This window comes from Charadrius vociferus, unplaced genomic scaffold (assembly GCF_000708025.1).
Source record: "Charadrius vociferus isolate BGI_N301 unplaced genomic scaffold, ASM70802v2 scaffold261, whole genome shotgun sequence".
Classification (NCBI taxonomy): domain Eukaryota; kingdom Metazoa; phylum Chordata; class Aves; order Charadriiformes; family Charadriidae; genus Charadrius; species Charadrius vociferus.
In genome coordinates, this window is record NW_009646856.1 from 1,309,220 (window position 1) to 1,322,148 (window position 12,929).

Sequence of the window (12,929 nt, forward strand, 5' to 3'; positions counted from 1 at the left end):
CGCGCCCGCCCCAGCCGGGCCTGCTGACAGCCGGGCTGCAACGCGGAACCCGCTTTGCCACTCCAGCCCCCCCCGCATCCGAGGTGAAATTTCAAATTACGGTCCCCGGTTCTCCAGAGCATTGAAGAAAGAGGCGGAAGTCCTTAGAAAGGACAGCGATATTCCACGGGCTGCTTCAGAAAAGGTACCACAGAGAGGGACAGGCAGATAGACAAAAGTCACTTAACCAAGCGTGCCCCAGACAGAGCACAGACAACTCCGTCAGCAGCAAAGCAACAACAAAAAGGCATACACTCTTCGATTCCTAATCAACAAACCAACGTCTTCTAATAAATTTACAGCACTGTTAGTATGGCACAAGCTTTAAACCGCCTTTACTTCTAGCCTGATCTGAACCCTGCCTCCTCCTCTCACTGCTACTGCCGCCATGAATTCAGCTTAGCAGAGTCAAATAACCACCTGCCCGGTCTGATGCCTGGTCTGAAGCATTGTGGAACAGCTGCTTTGACCAGCAATTCTACAAGCATCTGCCTTGGTTTTTCTCAGCACTTCTGGCAGTCCTCATAGGAATGCCTGGCAAACCGCATTTAACCGCTGTTAAGGAAGGAAGGAAGATGGTTTAAAATATAACTGAACACCCAATGGCTTAACCACATAAATAATCCAGCGGCCATGTGAAATTCATTAGGTATCTTTGCATTCAACCTAAGTTTCCCGCACTACTTAGAAGCTGCTCAAAAGTGCTTAGCTATGGGGATGGTACAGCACCTCCATAGCATAAAAAAGCTAAGCAAGATGTGCCTGAATTTTGTCTAAATGCTCAGTGAAATCTGTTTTAAGCATAATCAGAGGTGAATGCAAAACAGCAGAGCTGAGCTTAGCACCAAGAGTGGAGTCAAAGGTAGTTTCATACCAAAACAGAGCTGGGGAAGATGATGGTAATAGGATCCCTCCTTGGCATAATGACCAGTCAGCACACTTGCTCCAGAGGGAGAAGGCCTCAGCAGAACAGAGTCAAACGCTTCTCCGACTCCAACAAACACCTTAGCCAGAAATTACTGAACTGCTTGAGGGAAGCTACACTCCATCTTTTCTGGTAAGTAATACCGCCCAGAGTCATAGGTTAAGAACAAGAAGATAGTGCAGTGATTCAATAGCCTAATTGTTAGACTGTCAGTCCCGCTGCAAGGCGGAGGAAACAGAGGCTGATGGTATGTTTCCAGTGATTTCTGCTCTTTATCCATTACCATCCTGAGACACAGTACACCAGCCCAAGCACAGAGCTCTAAATATGACACTTAGAGGAGACCTTATTTCTCTAGTGCAAAAAGGTAGTAGAAAAACCTCTCTGCCGAGATAAGTGGTAGCAAGACAATACTGCTAGTAGAGGGACTGTTACAGATTAGTGAAAGCCATTAGTATTACAGCAACGTACAATGAAAATATTAGTAAAAGCCTTGGCATTTGCCTAAAAAACATTCAACCATGGTCCTCTGTAAGTGCAAAAGAACAAAATAACCCAATTCCAAAAGGTTACCTGCAGCAAAATCTTCCCTGGCACTCTCTGCTGAATCAATTGACCTGAAGGAACTATCTTCCAGCAGCGATCCTCTTTCACTATCATACCCTTCTTTGGCTTCTCCATTATCCAACATGTTGGCCTCTTCATGCTCAGGTGGAACATAAACAGCCCTCTCCTCCTTCTCAGTAGGCTGTTCTGGCCCCTCATCTTCAAGCCACTGAACTTTCTGGTTGCTCTCATCAATGGGATTTGGGTTTCTGATGGAAACTCTGTCATATTCAGCTTCTTTTGCACCATCTATGACAGAAAGGGAGACAATTAAGCACTGAGCTAATGTGTATTTCTCACCCACAGTTGTCTCCAGTGAAATACTGCGTTTGACAAAGCATTCTTCACACTTTTAAACACTTAAGCTTGTGTATTGCTTCCAATATATTCTCAATCAACCTTCAGTAACATCTAATTAAATGTTTATATGGAATTTATGCAAGGTATCAACCACTGACCTTGCAATGAAATATTGCAAGGTGAAGTATTCTCACTGTTTGTGACTTCATCAGAAAACACATACTTAACACGCACTACTGTGAAAAGAGCCTTGCTAAGACTGTGTCTTGCCACCTTGCACATTAATTAGAAAAAAAAAAAGCAAGTTTGCAGGGGCCTCTACGGCTGGTTCTTCCCCCATCAAAGGAGCTATTTGTTCAGTATTTCCGCTTACGCACTCTTTCATGAATGTAGGCAAAAGATGATAGGGACACCTGAGGTTTTAGGTGTATGGATTTAGTGCCTGAACTTTGCGTTAATCACTGGATCTCTCATAATTAGGTGCTAGCTAGTGCAGAAAAAAAGACTGATCTAAATCCTCTAGAAAATTCAGCACGTTAGTGTATGTGAATCCCTGTTTCTCAAGATGCGGGGATATAGACATGACCTGAATGGCTCCATCTAGCCATATCTACGCACAGATCCCACTTCCTTGCACAGAACCTGGCCTATAAGAACAGACATGCCAAGCTCAACATTTTCTCTCAGGGTTCATCCCTGAGACACCCATCACAGTGCCAAAAATACACATTAAAAATAAGCAAAATCCCAGCAGATTCCACAGGGTGTCTTTCAATTCTGCTCCCTCACCCTCTTCTTAAAGCTTCTCTAGGTTACACAGTGTTGTCTGGGATAGGGTTTTACTTCTGTTTCATCTATTTATTAAATGGTTTAACATCCTACCTTGAACATGCAGCTGATAATGTTCCTGTTCTGCAATAGATGCAAGTGGGACACTCTCACTAGCAGATGAATATTTACTCCTTAAAGAATATATTAATTCTTGAATATCATCCATCAGTGCGCTCTCCTCATCATACAAATCCATCTCTTTCACCACCTCCTCTTTATTTTCTGCCACTCTGGAATCCAGAACTTTTCCCACAACATCCATAATACTCGATTCTGAAAACTCAAGTATCTGGTCCAAGGCTTTTTCTATATCTTCATTATTGTGGCTTGCCTTCCGAGCAAGCTCCATCTCTACCTTCATGTCATGAAACATGGCTTCTATCCTAACCACGTGTTGAAGCCCAAGGTACTTTTGTAGACGTATTACACGCTTTTCATCAAGAAAATCTCTCATTATTGTGAGCCGCTTCACAGACTCACTGAAGTCTGTTACAGTGTCATTTGTGGCTGCTGAGCCATCATCAGGGCTGGGGAAGTGTGCAGATGGCTGGTGGTCATTTCTTGTATGCTCTAAATTTTGCACCTCTTTTGAGTCTTTCTGTGAAATGCCCTCTGGGAGATGATCTCTCCTTTGGTTAAAGTCATTTTTGTCTTCCATGTCAAGAGACTGGAAATTACGTTCTTCCACAGCTGATGGTTCCTCAGCTTCAGAAGACTCCTCATCATCTTCCATGACATGTTCCATCTCATCTGATTTAGCATCTTCACTCACTGGTACCTCAACCTCTTTGATCCCAGTCTCGCTTGCATCTTGCATACCGATTGGTCTTTTAGCCTCTTTAGAAAATGAATTTGTTTCCTCTCCTGTTTTGTAAGTAGGATTTGCCGTTGCCGAAACAGCTTCACTTAGTACATTTAGTTTATCACCGTGTACATTTGCAGCCCTTGCTTGTGAGAGCTTTGCACTTGCAGCATTCTCATCTTCCAGTAGCTCTTCCTGTACTCGTTTCAGGTCAGGGTTGTCTTCATCATCTGGCTCGTCAGATTGCAATTCTGGTCTTAGTGTTCTTTCTTTAGCTGAATTTGTGCCAAGATTTCTGTCTGAATCTGCATCCTCAGTACGAGAAGTTCCTTGCTGAGTAAGACTCTCTGCATTAGTATTCTGTGTAGTGCTTTTTGATTTTTCTTCAGAGGAGCTTTTCTCAATGCTTTCTTCAAATACTGTCATCTTGCCAAGATTTCTTGAAAGCTCTTCTTTCACATCTGCCTCTGAATACTCAGTCGCATTTTCCCATGGCCTAGGTTGCTCGACAGCTCCTCTATGGCTTGGGTCTCCCTCCCCTGCAGGGGTTTCTTTCATGTTTCTCCTTTCTATTTCAGATTCTTTGTTAAGTGAGGTGGGTTTTTGATTTTCATGATCGTTGTCCCCTGTTTGTTTAAAATCTTCTTCATGTCTTAGAAGTTCTTTCTCCACAGCAGGCATTCCATGCTCCAGTTTCTCTTTCAAGATGTCAGTATCTCTTAAGTCACTTTGAGATGCATTTTTTACCTCTTCCTCTGGTTTGACTGGAACATCAACAAGCAGCTTGTTCTCAGCTCTTGCTTTCTCCTTTGTTTTCTCCCATAGCTTTTTGTGCTTTAAATCACTTTCCAAGACCTCTTTCAAGGTGTCATCCTCAAGCTTTTTCTCACCTTTCTCTATTTGAGCAAGTGGCACTCTTTCTGGACTTTCATTGATATCACCACCAGGTGGTTTTACAGCATCTTGCTTGCTTTTAACAAATGATTTGGACTCCAGATCATCTCCTGGACTAGGCACAACATGAGGATCAGGCACAGCTGTACTCTTCAGCTCTTCAGTATGGGGCTCAGTTCTATCAACCATGAACTGCTCTTCAAACAGTTCAGTTTTGTTTGTTTTTTCTTTTGAAACTGGATCACCTGTACCTACAGGTTCCTTTCTAAGGAGTTCTTTGGAGAGATCCTCAGGTTGAGTTGTTGCTGGTGCTTCTCTTTTACTAATTAGCATTGCTTCATCCTGTTTCTCTTGTGTTTGTTTAGACTCGGACCTGTCCACACTTATACCATCACCTGACTTCTTCCTCTTACTGAAGGCATCCTTTAGAATTAATACATCTGAATCGGGTTCTTCCTTACTGTCTCTTTGGTTATTTAGCTCTGTAGCACCCTTTGCATCTTCATCAGGTTCATCATGATTTTGTGACTCAATGGCATCATAATTTTCATCTTCTAAATCCGCTAGGGATGCCATTTCTTCCTCTGCTGTAAAAGACAGCAAAGGGATTTCTTCAGACTGATCCGCAAAGTCTGGCTCCTCCTCTGCATCACGCGCGTCAATGCTCAAATCTTCATTAAAATCATCTTCTGGCGATGTAACTAGGCGAGTCACTTCATCATCTGATACAACAGCATCGGCAGTTGAGCCAAATTTTGTTTTTAAGTTCACAGAGAGCTCTCTGTTTAAAAGTGTGTAGGCATTGACTTCTTCATTCTCTTTGTCAAGTTGTGTGGTTTCACCCTGAGGAATACTAGTGTTTTTGGTATTTTCACTTTCTAGCCCTTTTAGTTTCCCATGTAGCATTCCTTTCAAGTGCTCATGTGCAGTTTGATCCCCCTGAGAGTTTTCTTCATGACTATTGACACTGGAGTCTCCCCCAGTATTTTCAGTTCCTTCTATAAGAGAATTGTCTGCTCCCTCTGTCATGATGAGGGCTTCCTTGTCTTCTTCTGTGCTTAGCTCAAGATTGTTGGTCTCCAAAGCATCAAGGGACTTTACTGTATCAACCTTTTCAATCTCCGCATCCCTTTGAATTCCTTCAGCTGGTTTTGTCCCTGGGTCACTTGATTCAGTTTCCCCTTCATTTGCTGTCGTCTCTTGTAATGACTTCAAAAGCTCATCCACATTATAATTATCAAAATCATCCCTTCCGCCATCAAAGCAAACAAAGTCTGTTTCCTGAAATGAAAAACAATATGTAGTCACAAATATTATTTTCTTTATTACAGTGATGAGACCAAATCCATTTTTTTGGTTAGAGAGAGAGGCAGCAACAAAGTAAATTGTATTAACCGTGCAGAATGAACCCCTTGCGTCCTTAACCAAAAGTTAAGATCAGTGAAGTTTTGCCCAAGGACTCTTAAAAACCTAAATAAAAATCTTGTGGCTTAGCCCCTTCAAAGACCTCCTAGTGAGGAACAAACTGGAAGTCAGCAATGGGGTTGAAAGCATTATAACTTTACTCATCACATATATCCTGAATTAAGAACAAGTCTACTGTTGAATGCCAGTGAGGAGAAGGTAAATGTCACTAAGCTTGCTTGTCCCAATCTCTTTCAGTTGGTCTCCCCTCAAATGACCAAGTCCTCCAAGCAGGAACTGCCTGTCACAAAATTTCTGAAAAATAAACTAAACAGCGGTGCAAACCACTGAATACAATTTCATATGGGTCTGAAGCTGCAACCACAAACAGGCCTTACTTGCCCAACTCTGGAGTTACTAGCTACTACTGCATGAAAATCACTTATGCGTGTAAGGGTTGAAGGACCAATTCTAGAATCAAGGGCTAACAGTGTTTCAGGTTTTGTTTGTCTCTGATAATACTTTAAACTTCTAAAGTTTGGAAAAAGAAAGAATTCTTTATACATACCAAACAGCCTATGTGCGAGCCAGCTAGCAGCATTTCTAGAGCTCAATCCAAACAGATTTTGTTATAAGAAAAGCAGAATATTCAAGAAAAGAAAGATCACTGCCCAAATTTTGGGCTTACACACCTATCCACATACATAGCTGCACAAACATTCCACTCCCCGACATATATGTGCATCTCTGCACATATGTAGCTGCTCAGTAACAAAAGGTAACTAAGGATCACCAATATTCCCATTCTTCTCGTCAGGTTTTTATTGAATGCTGAGGTAACAAACAGTAAGCAGCCAAATTAAAAAAATAACAAATAAGACTTACATCTGTTGGTAACTCTAGCTCCTCATTGGAATAATTATGATTTACTTCGAGTAAATCCTTTGGAAAATATCCAAAATCACTTCCAACCTGCCAGAAAACAAAGACAAGCAAACAAAAAGCAGTAAAGAAGGTTTTGAAATCATGTGACTATGTTAAAATCCTAATTACAGACACTAGTAACAAACACATCAAACTCATTCTCCGGTATTTCTAAATGAAGTTTAACACAGTGAATAAAAGAAAATGAAAACTCTTGCATAAACAAGGCATCGCTAATCATTGAGGTTTTATACTTAGATTTCACAACACCTTTGTGAAGTTGGTAAGTTTTACTGTTGTGTTAAAGCCTGACTTATAACAAATTACTAGAAGAGCTGGGAGTGAAGCCCAAGCATTCTGGTTCACATGCTTTAACTGCTATTGTGCGCTCTTGCTGGCACCATGTATGCCTCAAGTATTTTGTCAAGTAGTACGCAGAAGAGGATCTTTGGCTAATAAGATTTACATCCACATACAATATTACAGTCTGAAATAGGCTCACTTTGTAGCTTCAGAAAAAAAAATTCTTAAAGCAGATTTTAGGAAAATGCAAAATTGTACCTGAGGTAATAATAATCTATTTTAGAACCTGCATGGAAAAATATACCCGCTCTGCAAATGCATTGTTGCTCTTCAGTGACTACTATGAGCAAAAATCAGTTGCAGATGGCTGTTTTCAAGCAAGTCAACGTGCTAAGCCAAGGCAAACAGTGGAAGACAAGAATCTCTCTTATCACTTACTGGATAAGATCTACACAGTAACGCTCTCACTTGAGACTTCTGACAACAGCTGTCAAGAAGCCAATATTAATAGTATGCTATCACTACACAGATTAGATAATCCAGGCAATTAGAGCCTGGTGGACACACCTAGAAAGGTACAGACTTCCTAGACAACCAAAATATCCGGGGGTAAAAAAGTGTTGGTCAATGTTTTGTTATAGAAGGAAGATGACAATTGCCAATTTTCTTGAAAAACTTATTTTGGAACAGCAGTCAGTTAAAGATCAAATTAAAAAGGAAGCCAGTTATGTCAAAATAATTAGGGATATATACATATATGTATTGTTACATTGATATCACTGAAATAGGTTCACTTGACCTGAAGTTTCTGGATTTACAATGGCATAAAAGGAAGGAAAATCATATCCAGTAAATAATATGTATTCATACCTTTTTTGTTGTTGCTGTTAGGCAAGCAAAGTAAGCACTGTTACATTGTGGGGCTTCTTTTTAACTATTTCTCATGCAAATCTGACCTTCCATAGTTGAGAACTCTGAGGTTAGTTCTACATAGATAAAAAAATAAATCTATTACCTCCCCACCTTTTGTAAACACATAGAGATACCTCCTTACGGAAAAGAGATAATATATGCAGGTATCGGGAATTATTAGGAATGGGAAATTAAACTAGACAAGTCAAATTGAAAGCTTGTCCTTGTGCATATACTACAGTTTTATTCTAAATGGGTCGTTTCTACAAACTTGTATTCCAGTTTTAAATGATCTTTCTGAAAACAAAAGCCAAAGCTTCAAAGTAGCCTCCTTACAGACTAATCTCCGTGACTACCATTATAATTAGGCATCACTATTTGAAACTCATTTAGTGTAATCCAAGCTGCTGACCATACAAGTCCTCTGCAGTGACCCAGTTTGCCACTTATGTGGTTTATGAGCCATATGGGATCTGCACGCCCAAAATTTCATCTGCTCCTCTCCCTACAAGTCCTCTCTTGTAAGGGAAAAAATGCCTCATTGTGCAAATAAAGGAAACATTCTTCATTCTCTACAGGCACGACAGAGGAAAGGCATTACGAATGCCAAGTAAATAACGGAGAAAAAAAGCGCATCCTTCATTTCACTCCCTTCCCAGCTAAAATGCCGTGGGTAGACGAAACACGTAGCTGTGTGTACAGCACCTGTCCCCACCAGTGCCCACGTGTGCCAGCCAACTGCAGCAGATTCAATGACTACCACTGACCAAGAAGCCAGACCCTCACACCACCTACCTCAGTGACAGAAAACAGACAGCTGGGAAAGAAAATGTTCAAATGCTTTTAATCTTAAAGTCCACATCCCTAAAGCACAGGCATCACAGGTACCCAACACTGCAGAACATCGCTCAAAGAAGAGCTGGTTTGGTCTGCCCTTGCTGAACGCTGGCATTGTTAAGAAAACACAGAAACAACAGGAAAAAATTCCCTGATCCTCTAGGTCCTCCAAACATACTCTGTCTTCCTGTCTTACCTTAAATTTACCCCTCCTGTCTTCCTTTTCATTACCCTATATATAAGATTTGAAAACAAAACAAAACAACCACCCCCACATAAAAGTCACAATCTGCAGCCAAGTCCATTTCTTGTAATGTGATGCCAGAAATCGTTTTCTCAACCTTGAATCAAAGGAATAAAGTTCAGCTCTTTGCCATAAGAAAAAATAATCTTCTGCAGCAGTAATTTAAAGTGTCTTTGCTAAAATACTTAGTTAAAAAGCACTTGTTTTTACTTGGAATTATCCAAAGTAGTTCTGGAGCCTGCTAACGGTAAGGCCAGAGTGCAGGAGAAATGCATAGGAGGAAAGTCTACATCACACAACTTGATGGTATAAAATAATGTGAGGTGGATGCTGAAGAAGAGACTAGTTTTAGAGCTGGACACAGTGCATGGGATAATGAGAGTACTAGATGTGCTCCACCTTTCAGCTCTGGGAAATAATCAAGTATTTTCCCGGAACTGACATATTCATGAAATTCATAACATAAAATCACTATTAAATAACGGCCACAGAATATTGTCCAGGCATTTGGCTTTGCTTTATTAATAAGGTTTAGATAGCTCTGCTAAAAACTGTATGCCATATAATGTATAGAATATATATTATAACTGGGTTCCAGAATTTTTTCACATGCAAAATACTCACTGAGCTCAACGGGAGTTCTACAAGCAATAAAGTATACAAGACTAGGATCATAAAATAAACAATCTATTTGTTAAAATACAGCACGTTTGCTGGCAGGTTGGGGGGGGGGAGGGGGGAGGAATCAACAATGGCTTGAAAAGGGTGGAGTGAATTAGAAAAGCAAAGGCAAATAAAGCCCAGACCCAACTGCTATAGATTTTTCAGCCTTGATGAAAGGTTCCTTTTTTATCAGATCATCTTCCTTCAGGTCAGAAATACTATTGTATTTCTCATGGCTCCTCAAAATCGATTTCAGAATTAGAGCCTGTATTTACAACTTGTTTGAAATAAGCCCCAGGTTGCAGTAGTTAAAGCTTCTCATACACACATTTCCCTCACCTCTGCCCCCATCTGAAGATCGGAATACCAGTTATCCCTTGATTTCATAGTTTCCATTATGCCCTAATAAATACTTTCCCCCAAAACTTTAGGGAATGGAAAAAGGCAGTAGAGTAGACACATGAGACCAAATGATGCACATGAGCACATACAAAGTCATGCCATGAGACCCCAAAAGAGCTGCAGCAGAAGGTAACATGCCTTCCATTGGAATTTGTTTGATCGCAGACCTCACTAAGTAGCCTGTTTTTAATTAGCAAGCAACAGCCTCCCTCTAGCTCCAGGACTGCACAGAGCGCACGGCTGGTCTGCATAAATCAAGTTGCCCAGCCGAACCTGGCATGGGAAGTCACATTGGATGAGACAGACCCCAGTGCTATCTGCAAGTCAGGGCTGGGGTCAGACATGCCAGTGCCCTACCTAACAGGCAAGGGTAGGCACCTCGGACCCCACTGCAGCATCTGCACGCTGGCTGTTGCAGTATTATGATTAACACAGAAGCAGTCAAACGGGGCTAAAAAAAATAAAATAAAATATTATAGCCACCAACTGAATTAGTCTGTCATTGCTGCCCTAAAAGGAACATAGAAAATAGTGTAACACAATTAAGAAAACGACAGCAAATAAAATGGAGCCTTGCAATTCTTTTAGACCTGCCAACTTCAGCTTGTACTTGTTAAACTCAAAGCAAACATCCTTTTAACTTGGAGACACACCTAACTCTTGCATGAGCTTCCTATCAGTGAATAGTTAAACTGAATATTAACTCAGCAATTACCTTAAACCTGCTGTCTGATCTTGCAGCCTGCATTACACCTTGTTAGAAGATGCAAAATTGGCCCCATGTTGTTACTCTGCATCTCAGTACTGGCAGCCCTGGAAACCCGTACCGGCTAATTAACCAGATTATTTATGGTACAGTACATGTCAGAAGGGAATTACCAGCATGATACAATTATAAACTCTTCTTTAACCACGTGCTGCAGTTTTTCTGCTCTCTTCTGTATTGTTCTAATTGGATTCAGCTCCTGCTGAGAGTTTGGCTGCCCACACCCAGCCTGAACAGGTTAGAGAAAGTGATACATCCTGCTTTTCACTAAACCACTAGTCCCACGGTCAACACCCAAGCGTGGCTTGGAGCAGCCTAGACCATTGTCGCAGGCAATTGTCTATCCTTCACAGAAGACCAGAGTAAGAAAGGAGGTTGAAGTAAACAATTTGGACACAAAAAAGCATGTAGGTGAAGCACGGGGAGAGGGCAACAGGGACAAGGTCTAAGCAGCCTCCAGACTGCCAGCATTTTCAAGGGAAGTCCACAAAAACTGCTCTTCCGCCAGGGTATCTCAGTTCTGCTTCTGTCAGGCAAATAAGGGTTTATCGTGAAAACGAGAGGAGTTTTCTATGAAATAACTGCAAGTCTGGCAACCCTCCTTTCCCATTAACAGCACCCTCTCAGATTGCCCAAAGACGACTCAGACAAGGCCACTGCTCTGCAAGCTGCTGCAACGCGTTACTAAAGCTGAGATGGACAGACCTTTAAAAAAAAAATTAATCAAATTTACCTTAATTCTTTTTAGTTTTACTACTTTTTTCCACCAACTTTGCATGCAGCTTAGATTAAAGGGGGAAGACGGCAGCTGAATATTAGGAGGAGAAACATGATTAAAACATGTACACGGAATGATCTTTAGCAGGATTACGGAGCGCAGGATGAGCCCACATCAGGGGTAAATGCAAGTGTAGGCTTAAGCCTCCTGAGACGGGAAGGGAGGCTCAGCTTCCAGGCAGGCTCATGGGCCATCACTTACAGAGCTGCAATGGGAGGTTTTCAACACAAAGGCAGTTTTCTAACAGTTTTTAGCAGGCACTTGCAGTGCCCATTTTTCACAGCACTTAATGCCCTAGGTTTGATCAAACCGCATCCCATTTCACACTGGTCTCAAGACAAAATGGCCTTCATTACGCTATTTAGCTATGTTCAAAACCCTAAGCATTCTCCCTAAGAGGCAAAAGGAAGGAAAAAAGACTACCAACAGAAAGCCCGGAGAAGAGCAAGTAGAACAAATGCTTTACAGTACTTACACTTCCAGCCCAAAGCTCGGTTGATTTTCCTATTAGTTTGTAATATACGTACACCGCTTCTCCCTTCTTAAAATTTACAAAGCGACAGTCTGGACCTTTAAAATCCTGCATTGCCTTCCCTCGGCACATTAACACTGTCCAAAGAAAACGAAATGAAGTGTATTACTTTAATAATAATAAACCAGTTTCATGAAAGGGGCCTTTGCTAACTGGCAGAAAACAAGACCTTGCCGCATGCACTGTTTTCCTATTTTCTAGATTGGGTCAAAAGATAAGAACTTAACTGAAAGTATAACTAGAATAAGAGACTATTAAAAAAAAAAAATAAAAGCAAGCTCACTGATCAAGACAAGCGTTTGACAAAGCACTTGAGAATTACATTTCAGAAGTGCGCTATGAAGCTAATTATTAATATTAAATTAGACGGGCTGAAAGATGACATCTATGTCCTAGCGAAGCAGCCCTGAAACTATGCAGCGCATAAACAACACGCGTTTATTACGAGAAGGTTTTGCGGGGGGGCGGGATAAAATAAAATAAAATAAAAAAATAAAAAAAAGGAGCTGTAGGGATCGGAAAACTTGGTGAAAAGACGAGGAACACCGCGGGTCGGCGCCGCGTTTCCATTTTCCCGATTCTCCCCGATTTCCGTGCCAGAACCAGAGGAGCTTTGGGAAATGCCCCCGCCAGCCATGCGGCGTTCGCATCTTTTCCCGTAACAACTTCCCGGGCGCGGAGGGGCGGCGAGAGGCCTCCCGGCCGTGCCGAACGCCGGGGACCGGGCAGGGACAGACCGGGCAAGCACCGCCCGCCCGCTCCGCTCC

At 41.7% G+C, this 12,929-nt stretch overlaps 1 protein-coding gene across 1 annotated transcript in view; it reads right to left on the bottom strand.

Moving 5' to 3' along the window:
- MIA3 (melanoma inhibitory activity family, member 3) overlaps positions 1-12,929 on the bottom strand; it is a 28,143-nt gene that overhangs the window by 14,828 nt on the left and 386 nt on the right. Inside the window, exons 2-6 of the mRNA XM_009894340.1 lie at positions 12,332-12,359; positions 12,106-12,239; positions 6,687-6,773; positions 2,753-5,678; positions 1,538-1,819 (exon numbers count right to left, since the gene is read on the bottom strand). Of these exons, the coding sequence (XP_009892642.1) occupies positions 1,538-1,819; positions 2,753-5,678; positions 6,687-6,773; positions 12,106-12,239; positions 12,332-12,359 (3,457 nt within the window). The remainder of the gene's footprint in view (positions 1-1,537; positions 1,820-2,752; positions 5,679-6,686; positions 6,774-12,105; positions 12,240-12,331; positions 12,360-12,929) is intronic.